This window comes from Bos javanicus, chromosome 10 (assembly GCF_032452875.1).
Source record: "Bos javanicus breed banteng chromosome 10, ARS-OSU_banteng_1.0, whole genome shotgun sequence".
NCBI classification, from domain to species: Eukaryota; Metazoa; Chordata; class Mammalia; order Artiodactyla; family Bovidae; genus Bos; species Bos javanicus.
The window spans coordinates 54,369,665-54,394,110 of NC_083877.1; the positions used below are offsets into that span (position 1 = coordinate 54,369,665).

At 36.9% G+C, this 24,446-nt stretch overlaps 1 protein-coding gene and 1 long non-coding RNA gene across 4 annotated transcripts in view; one reads left to right on the top strand and one right to left on the bottom strand.

Annotated features, from left to right (window-relative positions):
• Window positions 1–3,263: 3,263 nt before the first annotated feature.
• LOC133256268 (uncharacterized) lies at window positions 3,264–10,170 on the bottom strand. The gene is made up of 2 exons (XR_009739149.1): window positions 9,922–10,170; window positions 3,264–6,173 (listed from the first exon to the last, which is right to left on the bottom strand). It is a non-coding gene; the product is annotated as an uncharacterized LOC133256268 (long non-coding RNA).
• A 2-nt stretch (window positions 10,171–10,172) lies between these two features.
• The window catches only part of DNAAF4 (dynein axonemal assembly factor 4), a 72,958-nt gene continuing 58,684 nt past the window's right edge, over window positions 10,173–24,446 (top strand). For all 3 annotated transcript variants that reach the window (XR_009739148.1, XM_061431223.1, XM_061431224.1), the window contains exons 1-3: window positions 10,173–10,369; window positions 10,748–10,895; window positions 14,755–14,888. Coding sequence is in view for 2 of the 3 variants with exons in the window: in XM_061431223.1 (XP_061287207.1) it covers window positions 10,247–10,369; window positions 10,748–10,895; window positions 14,755–14,888 (405 nt within the window). In the remaining variant the exon portion in view is untranslated. The remainder of the gene's footprint in view (window positions 10,370–10,747; window positions 10,896–14,754; window positions 14,889–24,446) is intronic.

Below are 24,446 nucleotides of genomic sequence, written 5' to 3' on the forward strand. Positions count from 1 at the left end.
AGAAACTATTTATTAAAATAACATGAAATGCCTCTAGTTAGAATTTGTAACCATTGATTCAAGGCTTGATTGGTGTTTGTACTCTCTGATGAAAAGATTTGTTAATGAAAATAATAAGATTTTAAAGAAAAATGTTTAATCTTGAAAAAAATGTTAGCTTTTTATAAGCATTTATTTCAGAATACTAGTTTAAAAGCATTCTTTTGTCATCAAACCAAGTACCCAAAAGAATTGTAATAGATAATACTTGCAGATTTGCATATTTGAAATTACACACTTAACAGAAAAAAAATGCTTGTGAGTGCTTAAACTGCATATCTTTTTAAAATATTCAAAATTTCAGACTTTTATCAATTTAAACTATCCTGGATTGATAAAATTTTACTATATCAGTGATGTATATTACAAGGTTAATGTCTACTGATGTTGTCATTTTTGGCATGGTTGTTTTGGTATGTATCATACATTTGATTGTCAGCTATTGATAGAACTGACATAGCAATGAATCTCAGTTACTTAAAAAAAATTCCAGATGCCATACTGTGTCATAATCCCATTATATTTTATTTGAATACTCAGTGTTTTCATGGGTTTCTTTTTTTTTTTTTTTTTGTATTTTAGTTTTACATGTTTTTTTTTTTCCTGGTACTTCATATACAATCTTTTAGAACTGGATCTATTTCTATTTGAATCATAGAGTTTTAAAGAAGTACTCATATTAAATGATTCATGAATTGCTTTGTGGAAAAATTTGAATAAAGTATGAAATGACTAGGTTACCTCCAAATTGTTTATTTTCTTTATGTAGTTAACATGCAGGTTACAGTTTTCAGAGAAAATTGGCTTGGTAACTGAATGCAGTAGATAATGGGCAGTTTGGCTTCCAACTAGTAAACCAAATAATTCTCAATTCTGAATACTTTTTAATAATTACTGTAAATAATGGTAAGCCAGTTTTCATTTCTCTTTTTAAGATACTAATTTCCTCCTTATTATTCTTTTTCCTTAAACATCTGCTAGAATTTTAAAATTGGAGTTTAACTTATCTTCCACATTTTAGTTTTTTATTCTATAGGTAAGTAGTAAGATGTGTAGAGGTTCTATCAAAACAGTCTGTGTTATTGTTGGCTGTTCTTTTCAGGGATCATGCTAAATGTCATTTGTGCATTGTATAATGTTATTTACCAGTATATAGACCTACTATTAGTTGAAATTATGTATGGCAGGCTTTCTTGAACAATATGTATTGTAAATTTGTTTCCTGTTAGTGTTATGCTTTAGATTCTTTTAAATAAAGCTAGTTTTTAAAGAGAAAAATAACTGTTTTTTAAATGCTTGACTTTCATCAAGACAAGTAAGTGTGATGGTCTTGGCTGTGGGTAGGAGATGTGCCAGGAAGTGTTAAGCCAGGGCCATAGCTCCAGTTTACTAGGAATTTAGTTTTATACTGAGGAGCAAACCAAGATTTTTGTTGTTTTCCCTATGAAGTTTGTATATAACACTGAGCCCTGAGTTTCCTTAAGAAAACGTGAACATACCTCTATTTTGATTGTTACAAATTAGGAGTCTAGTTTTGTTAATAGAAAATTAATTGGAGAGGAGTTCTACAATCTCAGCAGCATAGTGATCCTTGAAGTAGAGATACAGTATTGCTAATACTGTAGCAATATTAAGAACAAACTTGCTTGAATGATAAAATTAGGTTTACAAAAGACACCCAAAGTCTGTTTGAAACTGTCATCGGGTGCCTTGAGAAAAACAAAGATGCATAAAATATGACTGTATCGGTTGATGCAACTTGATATTAGAGGTAATAAAGGTGACAATAAGATAAAAGTACATCAAGGTAAAATTTGAATGTACCAAAGGTTTATTTAAATGTGTGGAAGGGAAAAAAAATTATCCCATCTGTTGTAGGAAAAAGATGTACAGAGACTTCTGATCAAATAACATTATGAAACTGATGCTCTAAGGTATCACTTTGTTTCAAACATATAAAATGATAAATATAAAAAGATTGGGTTCAAAACAAATATATATATACACGTGTGTGTGTGTGTGTGTGTGTGTGTATATATATATGTATATATATATATATATGTATATATATATATATCTCCACACCAGGATAAGAAATAAAGGAAAAAACAAACTATGCTGAAGCAGCATCCTGCATGACTCTGAGCCCAAGACAGAAATCTGTCAAAAACTCTAATCTGGCAGGGTAATGAGGTCTAAGTGCTACTACATTCCAAACTTGAGATGCAATAATGCAGTACTTGAAATGTATAGCTTTAGATAACTTTGCCCAAACTATAATGAGCTAAGTGTTGATCTCAAGAGCATAAGAAATAAATAATCCTAAGGAATAAAATTCTAAGGAATAAAAAATCCTAAGGAAAGTAGAGGAAGGAAATAAGATAATAGAAAATAGAATAGAAAACAAACACTAGAGAGGAATAATAGGGCCACAAATTGGCTATTTAAAACATGTAAAAGATTTAATATTTAAAAGATTTATTTAAATGGTTAATCTTTAAAAGATAAAAGTTTATTTAAAAGGTGAATAAAATTGATGGGCTTCAATTTGGTGAAATTTGTGAAACTGATTTATTTTTAGTGGTCAATAGAACAGGAATAACTGCTTTAAGCCTGGTGTGAGCTGGGATTACTTGTGCTGCTGCCTCACATGTGAAAAAGGTTAAAAAGCAAACTTGGCTCCAGCTGATACCTGGGACTCTAGCTTATGGGCCTAATGTGGCACAAATACACAGTTTTGTAATTTTCTCAGTTGGTAACTTGTGTACAGTATCACCAAAGAATTTGAAACAGTAAATTGACGTAACACTTGGCTGAATTGGAGTTCCTAGGACACAGGTTAGAGGCAACTTAAAACTGCCAGAAAGGAAAGGAAGAACCTAGAAGAAAGAAACAAAAGTAAAAGGAAAGAAAAAAAAAAAAACCCACTGTAAATCAAAATTTCAAAACATGAAGAAAACTAATGATAAAAATAGCCAACAAACATCTTTTAAAATTTTGATCCACTCAATGAAAATGACAGCACAGCCTGAAAAAGACTTTAAGAGAAGTACAATTCAGGATCCTGAAAGGTAAAAAATAAAAAACAAAAATTATGAAATCCAATATATAGATAAGATATTCATTCATTCAACATTTAATAATGAGTGTTATTTATGTCAGTCACTGTTCTAACTGCTAAGAACATCGCAGTGCATGCCATAAATCAAGCAGACAAAACTCACTACGCTCATGAAATTTTTATTCTATAGAAAAAGAAAATAAACTAAAAGTGAATTAGAGTTTAAGTGCTAAGAAGAAATAAAAAAGGGAATGCTGAGCCTGGTGAGGTGAGGTGCTAGAGCAAATAGAGAATGTTTCATTTTGTAAGAAACCACTAAACTCTCAATTTTTTGCATTCCCACCAGCAATGAATGAAAGTTCTTGTTCCACTTCCTTGTCAGCATTTGGTGTTGTCATTGTTGTGGATTTTGGCCATTATAATATGTGTTTAGTAGTGGTATGTCATTGCTCTAATTTGCATTTCCCTTATGACATATGATGTGGAACATCTTTTCATATTCTTATTTATCATCTGTGTATCTTCTTTGGTGATGTGTCTGTTAAGGTTTGGCTCATCTTTTAATCAGGTTGTTTGTTTTCTTAAGAATTCTTAGGTATTTTGGGTAACAGTCCTTTATCATATGTATCCTTTGCAAATATTTTCTCCCATTCTGTGTCTTGTATTTTCATTCTCTTGATAGTGTCACTCATAGGACAGAAAAAAACTTACTTTAATGTAGTCCAGCTTACCAGTTTTCTTTCATGAATCATGCCTTTGGTGTTGTACCTAAAATTTATCACTAAATCCAAGGTCATCTAGATTTTCTCTTGTGTTATCTTCTAGGAGTTTTATAAGTTTACATTTTAATTTTAGGTCTGTGATCTGTTTTGAATAGACTTTGTGAAGGTTAGAACCACTATGCCTAGATTTACTTTTTTGCATGTGGGTGTCCAGTTGTTTCATTTGTTGAAAAGACTGTTTTTTGTCCATCATATTGCCTTTGATCCTTTGTCAAAGATCAGCTGACTATATTCCTGTGGGTGTATTTCTAGGCTCTCTGTTCTGTTCCACTGATTTATTTGCCTGTCCTTTCACCAATACCACACCGCATTGATTATTGTACTTCAAACTTGATCTATCAATTTAATGCAATCCCAATCAAAATTCTAGCAAGTTATTTTGTAGATATTGACAAATTGATTCTACAGTTTATATGGAGAGGCAAAATACCCAGAATAGTCAACACATTACTGAAGGAGAAGAAAGAGGACTGACACTACCCGACTTCAAGACTAGGCACAAGGTTGGCCTGTCTTGGAGATTTCTAGGTGCTGGTATGTCTGACTTTGTAGAATGAGTTAGGACGTATATCCTCTACCTCTGTCTTCTGAAAAACTATAGATAATTGGTATAGTTTCTTCCTTAATGTTTGTCACCAGTGACCCCCATCAAGGTCTGGAACGCTCTCTTTTGGGAGGTTATTGATTATTGATTCAATTTCTTTAGTAGATATAGGCCTATTCAGGTGGTTTATTTCTTTTTGTGTTAGTTTTGGCAGATCATGTCCTTCAGGAAGTTGGCCCATTTCATCTAGGTTATCAAATTTGTAGGCACAGAGTTGTTCATAGTACTACTCCTTTATTATCCTTTTCATATTCATGGTGTCTGCAGTGATATCGCCTCTTTCATTTCTCGTATTAGTTATTTGTGTCCTCTCCACTCCCCTTACTCCCCCGCTTTTTTTCCCTTATGTAGGCTGGCTAGAGGCTTGTTGATTTTATTTTCATAAAACCAGATTTGTTTTATTGATTTTCTCTATTGATTTCCTAGTTTTAATTTCATTGATTTATGCTTTAATTATAAATTATTTCTCCTTTTAAAATACTTTTTACATTGGATTTATTTTGCTTTTATTTTTCTAGCTGCCTAAGGTAGACACTGATTGATTTTAGATCTTTCTCTGACATATGCATTTAATGCTATAAATTTTTTTCTAGTCAAACTCTGATAAAACTCTAGCAGTTTAGGCTCTGGTTAAATAATTTCTTCCAAGGTAAGGTATTGCTAAGAACAAATAAATGCTCTGGCATATTTCAAAATCATTCATTTCCCATCCCCCTGATGAGAGCTTGAGGATATTTTTGTGTAAATATAAACTGTGAGAAACTGGTGGGGTTTCAGAAAGTAAAACTCACAAAAATGTTGGGGGCTGAGTCCCCCTAGACTAGCTTTTGTCTCTCAGATCTGCCCACAGTGAGCCTCTAGCAATTTGTTAACTACATTCAGGTTTTCCTGCCTTGGCACTAGTTCCATGGACGTTTCTGCTCTGATTGGTTGTGATTCACCATACATACAATCTCTCCCATTTGGGGGACAGTGGCTTGCTCTGTGACCTTACTTGTCTTGTGCAGTTAAGAAGAGTTGTTGATGTTTCATTTTCTTCAGTCTTTTTCTTGTTGGGATGGAGTGACTTCCAAGCTCCATAACGCCAGTTCAGGAACTAGAAACACTTAAAATTCTTTTAAAAAAAACTGATATGCTAAAACAAGTCTAGTAGGAAAAATCATTAAGATCTATACTCTGTAAATGTCAACCTAAGATATTTTGGCCAAAAATAAAAAGGATAAATGGCACTTCACACTCTCTACATGAGCTCTACTTATATATTCTTGTCTAGCTGTAAATCACATTGTCTTTTCCTAAAGCCCAAATTTAAAATAGTAAAATAGTGAATGCATTTAAAACCTAGTGCTGAGATATTGACTTGAAAGCTATTCTGCATTCAGTTCAGTTCACTCCCTCAGTTGTGTCTGACTCTTTGCGACCCCATGAATCGCAGCAGGCCAAGCCTCTGTGTCCATCACCAACTCCTGGAGTTTACCCAAACTCATGTCCATCGAGTCGGTCATGCCATCCAGCCATGTCATCCTCTGTCGTCCCCTTCTCCTCCTGCCCCCAATCCCTCGCAGCATCAGGGTCTTTTCCAATGAGTCAACTCTTTGCATGAGGTGGCCAAAGTATTGGAGTTTCAGCTTCAGCATCAGTCCTTCCAATGAACTAAAGTTTCTTGGAGAATGACTGATTCCATTTCCTAGAGTAAAAAAGGAAAAAAATTCCAAGTGTGTCTAAATCATTTTGTTGCAAGAATAAAGGCTTTTTTTTTCAAAGGGTTTTTAAAAAAGTTCTGAGGTGGTGTTAAAAAAAATCATAAATGAGTCTTTCCTTATGGCCAAATTTGACTTTGATGATCAAAGAATAAATTATGGTTAATTAGTTTTAGGTGAATAATAAATCGGATTTAATTTTTGCTTTGTAATGTACGTACATTTTCACTCCCTAAAAGCCTGACAGTACGGAAGAAGAAAATAAGGACATGCCTCTATTATAGAACTTGTTTTTAAATTTTTACTTTTTCTAATATTTGTTACATACAAATAATATAGAGATTTGTATATGTACATTATGAGTCAAAAGATGAATAAAGCAAATCCATCACCAAAACTAGAGGCAGAAGGGTAAAAAAAACTTAGCAATTTTTTTGATGCTCTCTGATGGCATACTTTGTTATAATGAACAAAATCAAAAATAATTTGAGGTGTTCTCTCAATTTTTCTAGGGAACCAGCCAATATCCTCCTGTCTTCCAGTGGGAGGAGCTGCACCTGAACTCATCTTGCCAGTGCTAGTAATTTTTTTTTTCCCCAACTTAATCTTTCCATGTGAATCAAGGTCTCCAGATACTGGGTAGCTGGCTTTCTCAGATAATTCTTATAGTTTGCACCTAAACCACGAATTGCCTGGGTCCCACTAGTTTCCCTCCTGAGAAGGTTCCCCTTCATGTTTGCCCTTACAGATAAAACCTTACAGAAAAACTTAACGATGACAAGATCACACACACACACGCGTGCATGTGTGTGTATATAAAAATACATATACTTAAGCTTTAAACTTGTATGTTCTCCTTTCTTATGGAAGGGAGGACAGCAAGGGGATGGAATTCCTCTCCTATAATGCAAAGCTACATTGCAGATCAAGCATATTGCTTTGGGTCCTATATGCTTCTCCTTGGGATGAGGGGAGAATGGGGGAACCTGGGTTGTTTTGTTATTTTCTTGGCTTTGTGAGTTTCTCCTTTCCCCTATTAAAAGCTATCTCTTACCCTTGTGGTTCAGTTTTTGGTGTGTATCAAAATTACCTGGAGGTTCTGTTAGAACACAGATTGCTGGGCCACAGTTCCGGGTTTTCTGGTTCAGCAGGTCTTCAGTGGGGTCTGGGAATTTGTATTTCTAGCAAGTCCCCAGATGATGCTGACATTGTTGTCAGGGGACCATGCTTTGAGCAAATTTGTTTTAATTCATGCAGTGTGTCTATGCAGAAATCAGCTCTTTTGGCTACCACAAAGAATGTCACTTGCCAGAGTTCCACCTAGGAGTTAACTGTTATCCTTTCTGACATCTTATCTTTCCTTTATAGTTTTACCACATATACAGGAATCCTTAACCAACAGATTTGCTTTTCATTAAAATTTTATAAAAATGGCATTATTCCTTAAGGGTCTTTGCTTTTTTTTCCCCACTCATCCACCCAGTATAAAGTTATAATTAATTTTTATTGTTGGATGATATTGTTTTGTATGAATATACCTACTGATATTTGGCTTGTTTTCAGGTTTTTGCTAGGAAGCTGCTATGGACAGTTACTTCTTTATTCAAGCATAGAGTTTCCCTCTCTTTATGAAAGGATCCAATCTAGAGGAAACCCTCCCTCCCTTAGACTTTCCCCCTAGTTCTGAACCCCCTTACTGAGACACTCAGGGTGGCACATGTTCTTCCTTGCTCAGTGACTGAATAAAACACAAGTTATTCAACTACAGATGTCCAATATATATTGAAAATATATATATCTTGTCATTCTTTATTGTGCCTGTTGGTGAATACAAGTTCTTAATCTTAGTTCAAGTTTTCAATCTTTTTTCTTTAACATAAGTGCTTTTTGATATCATACTTAAGAAAAGCTTAAGTATGACAAAATCATATATACACACATGTATGTGTATATAAAAATACATATAAGTTTTAAATTTATATATCTTCATCTGAAATTCATTTTTGTGTGTGACACCATATGCATGTAGCGATTCAATCTCATTTTTTTCCCATATGGTTACAATTTCTAACACCAATGTATTCAATAGTCATTCCTTTCTTTGCTTTTCCCCATTTATGTGCACACTTTTGCCATAAATCAAATTTCCATCTACACTTGGGTTAGATTAAGATCTTTTTGTTTTTTAAATCTGTTAAGGAACACAGATAAGGAACACTTTTAGGACTGAATTAGTTTCAAGGCTTGTGAAACACTTTTTAGGTAAGTACCTAAGTCTTGAAGTATACAGATTAATGGTGTTTTAAATTGGTATCAGCTGGTGTAATGATTCAGTAATAAAACCGATCAAGTTTTTAAAAAATATTCATTCAGAGTGCAAAAAGTTTCATAAGACTGATAGAACAATTTCACCACACAAGTTTGTACGTGCTTAACAAAGTGATAATTTCCCTGAAACTCGCAAACAGCTCAAAGTATACTTTTAATTTACCATAAATACATTATATCACTTGTATTTCTTTATAGTGGCAGAATCTACACTTTAAAATTTTGGAATACATAAACTGTCTTTAGAAGACACAAAAGAGAGTTTGAAAGAAAATGGTGAAAGTAGGCATTGCACACAAGAGGGAAAAATGTTAAAAGCAACATGAAAAAGAATCTACAGGATTGATTTTTAGGTTTCTCTGCTTGGGAGGACAAGAGACAAGAAGTCTAACATGGTCCCAGTATTCAAAGTTAGGATATCTTGAGACGATGAACTGTACTGAGGGGTGGCCTGTTTGCAGGGTAAAAGATGGTGTTTTTTCCCTCCCAAGTCTGTTGTTTCTTAGCTTTCCTCAAGGATATTTTTCAGTAGCTTTTAAATTTTTATTAGTGACTTACAAAATAAAATGTTAAAAATCCCTATTTCTAGGTGGCAAATAGTTTGTAGGTGCTTGCTGCTGCGAAGTTGCGTCAGTCGTGTTCTACTCCGTGCGACCCGAGACGGCAGCCCACCAGCCTCCCCCGTCCCTGGGATTCTCCAGGCAAGAACACTGGAGTGGGTTGCCATTTCCTTCTACAATGCATGAAAGTGAAAAGTGAAAGTGAAGTCGCTCAGTCATGTCTGACTCCTAGCGACCCCATGGGCCGCAGCCTACCAGGCTCCTCCGTCCATGGGATTTGCCAGGCAAGAGTACTGGAGTGGGGTGCCACTGCTTTCATGTTATTAAAAAAAAAAAAAAATCAAATTCCGGTAATTTTTAAAGCGTCTCCAAGTAAAGAATATTGGGAGCTACGGCATTAGGATCTTAATCACGGTGTAGCCACAATAATCCAAGTGACAACAGGGTTGGGTATATGGATCTCAGATTCCTTAAACACGGCATGTGGGAAGACTAACATGGTCTTCAAGTTTCGTTTCAGCGCGAAAGTTACAAGTCTCCCTAAGCAATTATAAAACATATCAGTGTCAATTTAACTTATCCTACAGTTGAGTTGCTGCCAAGCATTCTTCAGGTGAGTCATACAGTCATTAAGTTCTCAAACCAAGGAGCGAACCCTATCTACACGCCTGTGAGTGGCTTCCGACTGACAGGCTTTGAACGACTATAACTGGACAGCAGGCTTCTAGGCCAGAACGTCTATATGAGCAGGAAATTCCCCGAACAAGAACACCAAATGGTGCTAACTTCTACAGCTTCCGTCACAACAAACAAAAGGCCAGGCTGCCACGGCGCGTGGGCGTCGCACCTGCTTCTCGCGGGTCACGCTTTCCTACGTCCCTTTTTTGCATTTTTAGGCGTGAAGCTTCTTTCTTGCTTAAGCGGAAGTGGGTCTGCTACTTCGCAGATTCCCGAAGGGATAAGACCCCAAACAGCAGGAACGCCCCCACAATCTGGCCCAGGCGGTCGCGAGGGGACTCCGCAGGGCGGCCGCAGGGGCGCGCCCGGGGCACGCTGGGAACGCTGGGTGCCCCGGCCCTCCTGACCCGGAAGGGCTGGCGTGTGGTAACCCCGGCTTCCCTAGCAACCGAGCGGGCGTGAGTCCGCCTCACTCTCGCCGGCTGCCTCACAGGATGCCGCTGCACGTTAGCAATTACAGCTGGCAGCAGACGAGCACTGCGGTCTTCATCTCTGTGCCTCTCCGAGGCGTCAGCGTCCGAGATGCGGACGTGTTCTGCACCGAAAATTATCTGAAGGTAGGAACGCAAATCGTGCCAGCCGGCCCTGGGGGTGTGGTCTGAGGCGTCTGCGAGGGCATGGCTGTGGACGCGCAAGAGGCGCGTCCTTGCAGATAAGCATCCTAAAATATTAGTCCTATTAAAAATAAAACAAAGCAAAACAAAATAAGATACGAATCTCATACAGGTGACACCTGGTCTGTAGATAGATGTCATCGGGTCAGGGATGATTTTATCCATGGCTTCCATATGCCTTGCTACTTTTATCGTGACCTGGGAATAAATTTATAGCAGGAATTTAAGAAAATGATTTTGGCTTCCATCACTTATTTCTTAAGCGGTGTGTTTTTCATTTTGTGTAGCCATATTAACTTTCGTTTCCCCTCTTCTGAATAGGTGAACTGCCCTCCATTTTTATTCGAGGTGTTTCTCTATGCTCCCATAGACGATGAGAGCAGCAAAGCTAAGATTGGGAATAACACTATTGTTTTCACCCTGCGCAAAAAAGAAGCAGCCATGTGGGAGACCCTTTCTCTGTCAGGTGGTAAGTTCTTTACTAAAAGATGTTAAGCTGGTTGTGCTTTTAAAACTTTATACCATTCAAAAATCTATCTTTTGAAATAATTATGTTGCTCTTCTAGGAAAACAAAACAGGCACGAGCGTCATTTAGATGAGGTAGTGCTTCAGCTGTCTCTTAAATAACCTAATAACCTAATTATTGAGTAACCGAATTTCTAAAAAATTGAGTCTGTTAATAATAGCTCTTAAACGATGTGAGCTTCTATCTTCAGAGGGTAAGGCCTCCCGGTTTGGCCTTTATGAGCGCTCATTTTGTATTAGGCATTCAGTTCAGTTCAGTCTCTCAGTCGTGTCCGACTCTTTCATCTGTTAATCCTTGTAATAGTCTATCACTTAGGTACTCCACCACCCCCGCCATTTTTTTTTTTTTTTCCTATTAAGGTGAAGCTACTGAGGTGCAGAAAGGTTGAGTAATTGCCGAAGGTCACACTCAACAGTGGCTACATGTTTGAAGATGTATACTACAGAAGATAGTGAAGGACAGGGAAGCCTGGTGTGCTTGCAGTCCATGGGGTCCCAACGAGTTGGATGTGACTTAGTGACTGAACAACAGAACTTTTACAGAATACAGATGTCTGAATCTTACCCTAGACAGATAAAATCAGTTTGTGGTAGTGGGACCTAAATTGTTAAAATGTTTTTTAGAGATTAAAATGTACAGTCCCAAGTTGAGATCTCCTGTTGTCTGTACTGTTAATCTGTATTCTATTCTTCTGCCAAAATCAGCTTTGTGGGTCAGTAATTGCCCTAGATAGCATATTCAAAAGCAGAGACATTACTTTGCCAACAAAGGTCCATCTAGTCAAGGCTATGGTTTTTCCAGTGGTCATGTATGGATGTGAGAGTTGGACTGTGAAGAAGGCTGAGCGCCGAAGAATTGATGCTTTTGAACTGTGGTGTTGGAGAAGACTCTTGAGAGTCCCTTGGACTGCAAGGAGATCCAACCAGTCCATTCTGAAGGAGATCAGCCCTGGGTATTCTTTGGAAGGAATGATGCTAAAGCTGAAACTCCAGTACTTTGGCCACCTCATGCGAAGAGGTGACTCATTGGAAAAGACTCTGTTGCTGGGAGGAAGATTGAGGGCAGGAGGAGAAGGGGACAACAGAGGATGAGATGGCTGGATGGCATCACTGACTCGATGGCATCACTGACTCGATGGCATCACTGACTCGATGGGCGTGAGTCTGAGTGAACTCTGGGAGTTGGTGATGGACAGGGAGGCCTGGCGTGCTGCGATTCATGGGGTCCTAAAAAGTCGGACACAGCTGAGCGACTGAACTGAACTGAATTGCCCTCTACTGTTTTAGCTCTATTATCTTCCTCTCTGATACAGTTACCATGTTTTCTTGTGTTTTCTGTCTACTGTCTGAGATTTCTCTTAGGTCTTTGGCATTAAGCCTTGAGTTGGAACTATTGAGAATGGGAAAATTGCAGCCACTCTTTATATTAATGTTTTCTTCATATCTTGCCGTGGAATTAAATTTTTTAGTTCTTGGTACTAGGTAAGATTTTTCTCTACAATGTGGTTTTGAGTTCAGAAGATACTGGAAGGGAGATTATCATAGCCAGCTTACTTTAGTTCTGTATTGAATCCTAGACTAACTGAGGGGTTTTTAAAACCAGATTTGTTCTCTCCTACCCCTGCCTTACTTTTTGATTCTTTAAGTCCGAGATGGTGTCTGGGAATATGTCATGAAACACACACAGGATGTTCTGACTTCTCACCTAAAATTAAATGTAAATACTTTGATTTATTTCATTTGATGTTGATAATCTTAATTTTGAAGTTAGATGAGACCAGAATCATCATCTAATATAATGACTTAAACAGATAGCATACATGCTAAGTTGCCTCAGTCATGTCCGACTTTTTGCAACCCCGTGAACTATAGCCCACCAGGTTCTTCTGTCCATGGGATTTCCCAGGCAAGAATATTGGAGTACGTTGCCATTTCCTTCTCCATGGGATCTTCCCGGACCAGGTCTTCTGCATCACAGGCAGACTTTTTACAGTTTGAGCCACTTATGTCATTAAATATTACTATTATTTTGATTTTTTCCACTATTTAAAACTTTAAAAATAATTCTTAGCCTATGTGCTGTAAGAAATCAGGCAGCAGATTGGGTTTGACCATAATTACCAATTAGACGAATCAAAACAGTCTTAAAACTAACTTATGTAACAAGTAATGAACATTGACTTTACTTCAGAAACCAAGTTTGAGATTCTTTTAGATGTCAAACTCAGTTTTTTTTTTAAATTTGTTAACCTTGATTTTTTTTTTTTTTCAGACTCAGTTTTACGTGCAATTCAGTGAAATTGTTTTAGCAATCTTTTTTTCCACATATAGTATTATGAAACTCCAGTATCTACTCCAAGCCTGCCTCCCTCATTATTCACAAAATACTGCTCCAGTTTTTTTTGAAGTTCATTCTTGATCCATTTTTCATTTCTTTTAGATGTGGAGCATTTAATTCAGAAACTTGATTTTTTAAAAATTACTTCTACCCAAAAAAAAAAAAAATTACTTCTGCCCCTGAAGCTGGTCCAGGTCTCTGCCACCCTCTTACTAAAACAGGTGTATGGTTGGGGAGAGGCTTCAGACCTCATTCCAGTCCTGATTTCCAGCCAGGATCTTGGATGGGTAAAAATTCCATACTCTTTACTCATTTTTAACTGAAATTTAATATTCCCTTCAATTATGAATGTAGACAACAATCAAAAGTAGTATCAATAAAATTCACAACATGTTCATATCAGGTACCTTTGTCTTTTAGATGCACTACTTTGAAATTATATATTAGACATTTTGCTATGTATTATTTAATGCATTAATAAAGAAGCAGGTATTTATATATCACAAACTTAATGTTTTGTGTTTTAATATAACACTTAATATTTTGTAAGTATTTTAATATAACACTTTGTAACTAGTTTTCTTTTTGTATTATTTTCATATATTTTAAAACAATATAAAGGGTTAGTATAAGGGTTTACTAGTCATCCCTCCACTCCTACCCTCCTTGTCTCTTCTTACTTCACTCTCCCAAGTTTCCTCTCCCCTCCTGTTTTTTTTCTTCAAAGTCTGGATCCCTTCCTTAATCCTTCTTCTCTTAACATAATTTACCCCATAATGGATCACAGCCTGCAGTTTCTAAAATACTGAATCACTGAATAAAAAATGACTGTGAATTGTAAAGTTTTGTATGTAACATGTCGTGTGACATTATAATTTTTCCTAAAGCTTGCCCTGTACTCTTCATACATAAGACTAACCATTGATGTTTTTGAAGGCGATCGATCATGTTAGATGATCTCAACCCGTGTTCTTTTCTAAGAGACCTCCTAGTGATGCTTTATTGTGATCAGGTTTATAAGCTAATAGGAGAGAGAGGAGTATCAGTGTGTTCTCTTTCCTCCTCTCCTGCCCGATTTGCCTCTCCCCATCCCTCCGATTGCACACCCTCTCTCTCCCTCCTGTGACCCTCTCCTCCTCCTCTTCCTCCCCTGTCCGCATCCTCATTCCCTGTCTTATTTCCTGTCTCCATTGCTCCTCTTGTCTCTTATTCATATCTTCCCTCTCTGTCTCTCTGTGTCTGTCTGTCTCAGTGCACAAAGGCATCCATTCTTTACTAATTCATTACTGTTACAGTCACTCTTATTAGCTTCTTGACTAGTTTAATACTGAGAAATGTTCTTACTTCTCCATGTGAAGTTGGGTCCAAAACCATCTTATCCCAGATCAATATGTAAGAAAAACAAATTCTCCTAAGTAAGACAAATTCATCATGATTCTAATTTAGTGATATTCTTTGTTTTAGTTGACAAAGAGATGATGCAAAGAATAAGGGAGAAGTCTATCCTACAAGCACAGGAAAGAGCAAAAGAAGCTATGGAAGCAAAAGCTGTGGCAAGGAGGGAAGATCAAAAATATACACTAAATGTCATGATGAAGGTAAGTTGCAGATTGATAGGAAGGTCCTTTAATTAAAGATATAATAGTAAACTATGCAGTGATAATTTGTTCCATCTACGTACTTTCTCACCTTTTTGTTTATACCTTGGTTACAGGACTTGCTGTGTTACATAGGTTGTCTGCTACTTCTGAAAAGCTGTATGAAAGCATGAAGGTTCAACAATAGATTTACCTGTTTTAGGGAGAATGTTCTATTTCCAGGGGAACAAAAGTTATAAGGTTTTATGGTGGAAGTGTTTACTTCTTTTTTTATCTTGAAATTGATGGACATTATTATTTAAAACAAGAAAAACATAGATTGAACACTGAATATTGACCAATAATATCTTTTAACTGTTGAGGCTTTCAAGTTAAAGCTTTGATCAGCAATATATTTTTTGAGATATAACTCACATACCATACAGTTTGCCTATTAAAAGCTTACAATTCAGTGGGTTTAGTATATTTAGAGTCATAAAACCACCACCACAATCAATTTTAGAACATTTTCATCACCCCAAAAAGAAACTCTGCACCATGAGCAGTTACTCCCTATTCGTCCAAACCTCTTAACCCTAGACAGCCACTAATCTACCTTCTGTCTCTATAGGTTTACCTATTCTGACTAATTTTTACAAATAATTTCCCATCTTAAATTCTCATTTTGAAATGACTAAGAAGTCTATAACAAGCATTATCTCATCAAGAGTTCTGTGGACTCATGATTGTTCTTTTGCTTTTGGATCACTAGTATTGTTTTTATAATCAACAGTTCATAATTCCAGTCCATAATTCCAAAGGCTTCTCTGCTTCTTTATCACTTTTACTTGATTTTTAAATATTGCCAATGGTTAATATACTTCGTTTTTTACTTAATAATTGAACATGTGGTCAGCCATCCGAAGATTCCTGCTTTCAGTATACTTGATGAGTTCCACCTTTTCTTGATCGTATTATCACTACTATCAAACTTTTACTGAATGTAAAAAAAATACAAGCAAAATAGCATAAAATTTGTGGCAACAAATAAGTATTTGTTGAACTGATAAATAACAGCCCACATACTGCTGCACTGGTAAATATAACAAAGCTGAACAATTGATTGCCAGGCAGTACCACAATGCTGTACCTTGAAGTTGATAAATATCTCCTGACATATGAAAGTCTGACTTTGGTATTTGTGACAGTAGTTTAGGGTCATTAATGTGGAAAGAATGAAGCTGTAGTTTACATTGAAGTAATAGAACCTATGAAAGTCTGTACCCTATACTACAAACTATTTATTTTGTCTGTCTCTTCCCCTGAGTATTGTTGAGAGTTGAGACTATATTTTCTTTCATCCTTATCATAACCATTGCCAAGTAAATAGTAGGTGCTCAAATATTTGAATAAATTAATGTGACTACATTGTTTGAGTACTCTGTAATCATAGTAAAATTCTATTCTGGTGGATAAATGTAGATAATTTTACTCTGTACAGTATTAGACACCATTTAGAAAAGAACTTTGATGGTCAATTAAGAGTAAATGAAGCAATATGATGACAAAAGGCATCTCATTATTAGCTTAAACCATAAATTAGCTTAAAACTTGATTTACATATACCCAAAACATTTTTTTTTTTTTTTTCGCAGTAATCTTTTAAAAAGAGTGAGCAGGGCTAGTGCTAAGACTCACTGTTCAGTTTGCTCTGCTGTATAGTGGTAACCCGCTCGGGCTTCCCTAACAGAACACCACAGAGTGAATGACAAAGCAACACACATTGGTCTTCTTGCAGGTCTAGGGCTTAGAAGTCTCAGATCAAGGTATAGCGGGTAATAAGTCTATTCCTGGCTTGCAGATAACTGAAAGAGAGAGAAAAATTCTCTGGTGTATCTTCTTATTAGGGCATATCTTGTTGTATCAGGGCCCCACCCTTATGACCTCATTTATCTTTAATTACTTCCTCAGAAACCCATGTAAACAGGAGTTAGAGCTTTAACACATCTGAGGGGACACAGACATCTAGTCTGCAATTCAGGAGACTGCCTGCAGTACAGTATACCCAGGTTCAATCCCTGGGTTGGGAGGATCCCTCTGGAGAAGAAAATGGCAATCCACTCCAGTGTTCTTGTCTGGGAAATCCCATGAACAGAGAAGCCTGGCAGGCTACATAGTCGGTCATGACGTAGCAACTAAACCACCAAACCAAATGTTTAGTCAATAACACTGTAAAAACTATCCAGACTTCAGTGGCTTATACAGCAATCCCCAGCCTTTTTGGCACCAGGGACCAGTTTCGTGGATTTTGCCATGGACCAGGAGTGGAGATGATGGTTTCAGGATGATTGAAGCACATTTATTGTGTGCTTTATTTCTAATCTAATAACTGCCACTGATCTGAGGAGTTCCGGTCTGTGGCCCAGAGATTGGGGACCTGTGGCTTCACACATTATTTCTCACAATTCTGCACGTTGGTCAGGCAGTTCTTGTGGTCTGAGTTTGCCTTGGTTGTGGCTGGATATTCTAGGATGACCTCACTCACATGTCTAGAGCTTTGCTTGGGAAAGCCGAAGTCCCTCTCCATGTGGTATTTCATTCTCCAGGTTAGCACAGATTTCTTTACTTCATAGTTAGTGTTTCTGAGAGTGGGAATGGGAAAGCCCTAATGTACAAGCCCTTTTAAACACACTTCTGTGTCACATTTTCTAATGTTCCATTAACCTAATGTTGCATAGAACCAAGCCCAAATTAAGGGTTAGAGAAATAGACTGCACCTTTTCTGGGGAAGAAGGGTGAAGTCACATTGCAAAGGAACATGCTTATAATTAAGGAAGGAACTTTTGGCCATTTTACAACTTAGTTTGAATTGAAAAGATTGGAGTTTAAGCAATAAAGATAATTTGATTTCATCTAGCAGGAGAAGTTCAGAGACAGAGCAGTGAATCCAAGCCCTGACTCCATCTCTCTACAACATCCTTAGCACTGCCTTTTCTTTGTAACTGCTTCATCCTTAGGCTGATAGGAAGATGATCCACGTCTGCACATAACCAGGAGCCAGCAGGAGACAGTCTGTCTATTCCGTTGGCTCCCTTTCAAGCCCCATAAAATGATTGCTTTATATACTGTAGAATGATATTTCACATGGCAGTCAGTTTTACATAAGTGCAAATATATCTTTACTTCAAGTCTGATGCTTCAATCGTGGTTTACTGTGTCCATGTCTGCTTATCTTTGCTGCTGATCTGTCATTCATTTAGCAGACATTTACTGAATAGTTTAAAAGATATTGAGGCAGAGCTGACAAGTCAGTCTTCGATTTCAGTTTACTCATAGTATAGAGAGGGTGACAGACAATAAAAAGCAAAGATTACAGCCTAGAATGCATAAGAAATCATGGGCAGATAAAGAGAAAACACTGGCCAAAGATTGGTATCTCAGTCTGAAAGGATGATCAGGAAATAGGAGGCAGTGTAGCTTGTGCTGAATACTGGAGAATGAGCTACAGTTACCTAGGGATAAATGGGAAAATGGCATTATAGTCAGTTTTGTATAAGTGCTCGACAAAATTTGGCACAGTGAGGAACAGTTGTGATGAGAAATAAAATCTTGATATTTAGAAAAATCTCTGGAGGGGAACTTTTTAGGAATTTTCAGCAAGAATACCAAAATAATTGGTTTTGTGTTTTAGAAAGCCCATTCTGGCAAATGAGTTTGAAGAGGTTGCAAGGAGGAGGCAGAATTTTTGTATTCTTAGGATGAAAGAATTTTGAACATATTTATGTGTTGAAGAAAGAAGCCAGTAAAGAGGGAGAGATTGATAATATAACCAGGAGAGAGGATTGATGATGAAGCAGTTTTTTTTGTGGTGGGATGAAGGTTGGAACAGGTGAAAAAATTAAGTCCTATGCAGTAGGGGATATTTTATCTTTTGACTAAAGGGCAGGAATAAAGAATCACCAAGGGTTTGGAAAATTTTTCATGACACAGATAGTTAAAGTAATCCTTTGTTTTCATGGTGAAGGTAGAAAGTTCATCTACCCAGGGCATGAATAATTGAGATGGAGTAGGGGAGACTAATAGAAGCTTGGACTATTGATGCCAGGCTAATCTGAAACATGCTTCCCCCTCTCCCCTTTACTTTGGACTACTATTGCCTACTTTTTCCTGTTTTCTTCACTCTTTGTTTTGTAGGTTATCTTCTATTTTGAATTTTTTGGTTCTATTTTATTTTCTCTTTTAAGGAGCTTGTTTTCCCACTAATTTTTAACCTAAATAGGTCAAATTTGAAGTGCTTTCTTCTGCTATTTTTTTAAAGTTGAAACTCAGAAGCGTGGAACTGTAAAATAACTTTGCCTGATTATGCGTGAGTTACTTTCTGGAGTTGTCTAGATTATACTATAGGGCCTTTAAAAAGTCCTTATGGGTGAAACCACATGCCCTGTTTATTGGAAGCATGTATAACTAAGGAATAGAAAAGCTACAAGTAACTGCTTTCTCATTTTTTTTTTCTATGCAATTGTAAAGGTGATTGTTTTATTTATGTATTTAACCTTGCAGCTTATGGGATTCCAGTTCCCTGACCAGAAATTGAACCTGGGTCATGGTAGTGAAAGCCTGGAATCCTAACCACTAAGCCAGCAGGGGACTCTTGTAAATATGACTTTTAAATTTCTCTTTTTGATAGTTCGTTGTTAGTGTATATAAATGCAACAGATTTCTATAGGTTAATTTTATATCCTTCAACTTTACTGAATTCATGTGTTAATTCTAATAGTTTTTTGGTGGCATCTTTCGGATTTTCTTTATATAGTATCATGCCATCTGTAAACAGAAATAGTTTTACTTCTTCCTTTCTAGTTTGGGTTCATTTTCTTTTTATTGTCTGGTTGTTATGGCTAGGACTTGCCATACTGTGTTGAATAAAAGAGGCAAGAGTGGGAATCCTTGTCTTGTCCTGATCTTAGAAGAAATGCTTCAGCTTTTTACTGTTGAATGTGATTTGGCTCTAGGTTTGTATGGCCTTTAATATGTTGAGGTATATTCCCTCTTGTATCCACTTTGTGGACAGTTTTTATTGTAAATGGATGTTGAATTTTGTTGACGGCTGTCTGTGCATCTGTTGAGATGATCTTAAGATTCTTATTCTTCAGTTTGTTACTGTGGTGTATCACATTGATTTATTTGTGGATATCCTTGCATTCCTGGGATAAATCTCACTTGATCATGGTGTTTAATCCCTTTAATGTACTTTTGGATTCAGTTAGCTAATATTTTGTTGAAGATACTCACGTCTGTGTTCGCTAGTGATGTTGGCCTGTAATTTTCTTTTTTTGGGGTGTCTTTGGTTTTGGTATCAGGGTAATGCTGGCCTGGTATAATGACTTCTGAAACATTCCTTTCTCTTCAGTTTTATGGAGTAGTTTTAGAAGGATAGATGTTAACTTTTCTTTAAATATTTGGTACAGTTCACCTGTGAAACTGTCTGTCCTGTACTTTTGTTCATTGGGAATTTTTTAAGTCAGTAATCAATTTCAGTACTGGTAATTGGTCTGTTCATATTGTATATTTTTTCTTGATTCAATTTTGGGAGATTTTATGTTTCTAAGAATTTATCCATTTCCTTTAGGTTGTCCATTTTATTGATGTATAAATTGTTTGAGTAATTTCTTATGATCCTTTGTATTTCTGTGATGTTAGTTATAACATCGTTTTTCATTTCTGATTTTATTTGGGCCTGCTTTTTTTTTAATTGATCTGAGTAATAGTTTATCAATTTTATTTTTTGACAGATTCAGCTTTTAGTTTCCATGGTTTCTTAAAATTGTTTTTTAGTCTCTATTTTATTTATTTCTTCTCTGATCTTTGTATTTCTTTCCTCCTAATTTGGATTTTATTTGTTCTTTTTCTAGTTTTTCAGATGTATTATTAGGTTGTTTACTTGAGATTTTTCCTGTTTCATGATGTAAGCTTGTATTGCTATAAACTTCCCTCCTTGAATTGCTTTTGCTCCATGGCATAGATTTCAGTCATTATGTTTCCATTTTCATTTGTCTCCAGGAATTTTTTTATTTCCCCTTTGATTTCTCCAGTGACATGTTTTTTGCTCAGTAGCATTTAGTTTAGCCTCCACGTGTTTGTATTTCTTGCACTTTCTTTCTAAGCTTACAGCGTTGTGGTAAGAAAAGATGCTTGATATGATTTCAGTTTTCTTAAATCTGTTCAGACATATTTTGTAGCCTAGAATGTGATCTATCCTGGAAAATGTTCCATGTGCACTTGAAAGGTTTATTTTGCTATTTTTGAATAAAGTATTTATATATATATATATATATATATATATATATATATGGGCATCTGATCTTATATATATATAGCCATCTGATCTAATGTGTTATTTAAGGCCAGTGTTTCCTTATTGATTTTTTGGTCTGAATCGTCTATTGATTTAAATGGGGTATTGAAGTTTGCTACTTTTACTTGTTAATGTCAATTTTTGCTTTTATGTTTGTTCACATTTATGTATTTAGGTGTTCTTATATTGATGCTTTTGAACTGTGGTGCTGGAGAAGACTCTTGCGAGTCCCTTGGACTACAAGGACATGCAACCAGTCTGTCCTAAAGGAGACCAGTCCTGGGTTTTCATTAGAAGGACTGATGCTGAGGCTGAAACTCCAATACTTTGGCCACCTCATGCGAAGAGTTGACTCACTAGAAAAGACCCTGATGCTGGGAGGGATTGGGGGCAGGAGGAGAAGGGGACAACAGAGGATGAGATGGCTGGATGGCATCACCAACTCGATGCACAAGAGTTTGGGTGAACTCTGGGAGTTGGTGATGGACAGGGAGGCCTGGCGTGCTGCGATTCATGGGGTCGCAAAGAGTCGGAAACAACTGAGCGACTGAACTGAACTGAACTGATGTTGAGTGAACGTATATTTACAATGATTATATCTTCTTGTTGGATTGATTCCTTTATTATTATGTGATGTCCTTTTTTCCTCTCTTGTTACAGTCTTTGTTTTAAAGTCTATTTTGTCTGGTAATAAATACTGGTACTCTAGCTTTCTTTCCATTTCCATTTGCATGAAATACCTTTTTCCTTCCTCTTACTTTCAATCTGTGTGTCTTTAGATATGAAATGAGTCTCTTGTTGGCAGCATACAGATGGGTCTTGTTTTTGTATATATTCAGCCACTCTTTGTCCTTTGATTGATCCTTTTAGTTCTTTTACATCTGAAGTAATTATTGATAGGTACGTACTTACTGCTATTTTGTTAATAGTTTTGGGGTGGTTTTGGTAGTTCTTTTTATTCTTTTCTTCTCTTGCTCTCTTCCCTTATGATTTGATTCCTTTCTTTAGTATTATGTTTGGATTCATTTCTTTTTTGTGTTTCTATTATACATTTTTGGTTTGTGGTTACCATGAAGTTGTATACAGTAACCTATATATGTATGTGACTGCTTGTTTTTACTCTCCCTTTCCCCACATTGAATGCTTTTGACATTATTTTTTACTTTTTTGTTTTGTTTATCCTGTAACTGCCTATCATGGATATAGATGATTTTACTACTTTGTTATTTTATCCTTCCTACCCACTTTATAAGTGGTTAATCTACTACCTTTACTGTATATTTGCCTTTACCAATGAGATTGTATTCTTTTATAACTTTTATATTTCTAGTTCTGGTCTTTTCTTTTTTGCTTAGAGAAGACCCTTTAATTCTTTGTAAAGCCAGATTAGTGGTGCTAAACTTTATGCTTTTCCTTGTGTGTCAGATTATCTCTTTCACATCTGAAGTAGCTTTGGCATGTATTTTTGGTTATAGGTTTTTCCCTTTCATCACTTTAAATATATAATGCCACTCCCTTCTGGCCTGCAAAGTTTCTGCTGAAAAGTTATCTACCAGTCTTATGGGAGCTCCCTTGTATGTAACTAGTTGCTTTTCCCTTGATGCTTTTAAGATTCTCTCTTTAATTTTTGCCATTTAATTTATGTGTCTTGGTGTGGACCTCTTGGGATTGATGTTATGTGGAACTCTGTGTTCCCTGGACGTGGATGTCTGTTTCCTTTCCTAGAATGGGAAATTTTCAGCTATTATCACTTCTAATAAGTTCTCTGCCCCTTTCTCTCTTCTGCATCTGGGACCCATATATTGTGATTATTTGTTTGCTTGATGTTGTTCTAGAGGTCTTTAAGACTGTCCTCAATTTTTAAAAATTCTTTCTTTTTTTCTTGTCAGCTTTGGTAATTTCTACTACTTTGTCTTTCAATTCGATGATCTATTCCTCTATATCATATAACCTACTGTGATTTCTTCTACTGTTTTTTATTTCACTTATTAGATGCATCAGCTCTGTTTGGTTCTTCATATTTTCTAGCTGTTTGTTAAGCTTCACACTGTGTTTATTCATTCTTAAATCCTTTATAGGTTAGATTCTTTGTCTTCACTTTGTGTAGTTCTACTTCTGGAGTTTTGTCTTGTTCTTTTGTTTGGACATAGTCTTTTGTTACCTCCTTTTGCCTAATTCTTTGTGTTTATTTGTAGGTATTAAGTAGATGGTTTATGTTTCCTGATCATCGAGAAGTGACCTTATGTAAAAGATAATCCTGTGGGACCCAACAACATCCTCTCCTTGGGTCACCAGAGTTATATGTTCTAGGGCTAACTCCTATGCGGCTAAGTGGGGCCTTCTCTTGTGTCAGGGCCAACTACTGTGGGGATGGGCATGCTGGTAGACAGGGCTCACCCCTATCCCTGTTGTGTGTGAGGCCCTTCTTATAGGGAAGTAGTCAGCTGACAATGGACAGAGCTGGGTCTTGGTATTTTGGCTGCATGGCTTCGGCTGTCCCAAAGTTGGTACCTGTCTGATGGTGAGTGGGGCCAGGTCCCACTGAGGCTGTCTGTGGGCAGGGGACCCTGGAACATCTGGCTGCAGGGCCTGAGGGATCTCAGGATTCATGTCACCTGCTAGAAGGTGGGGTTGGATCCTAGGGGATCCTGTGTCTTGTGTCAGCCCACCGGTGGGCAGGGCCAGATCCTAAAGTTTGGGATCTGGCCCTGGCTGGAAGGCTGTGTAGCCAAGGCTGGTGCTTGCCCACTGGGGAGGAAAGCTAGGTCTCCTGTGAAGCTTGCAGCTTGACCATACGTGTCCTGGTACTGGTGCTGATAGGCTGATGGGCAAGTAAGCTTCCTGCTAGAGGGAGAACTCCAGAATGTTTCTAGCATCAGTGTTCTCGTGATAGAACAAGCTCCCCAGAGTGCCTGCTGCCAGTGTCTTTAGGAGGAATCCAAGTCACTTCCTAGCTCTTTGGAGAGTTTTCCAGTATCAGCCAATAGCTTTGACCTAAGCTCTTTTCACCTTACTGCCTTTGTTCTGGGTCTTTGAGTGTGTGAAATTTTGCTACTCAGCTGTCTTGGTTACTCCCCCATCACCATTGCTTTTAAATTTTTTTTTTTATCTTTCTAATTTCTGATATTTCAAATAACAAGTTCTACAGACCAAATGCACTTTGGCTTTTTGTTTGTGTTCCTTCTTCATACTGCTGCCATGGTGACTTTTTAAATTTTTAAGCT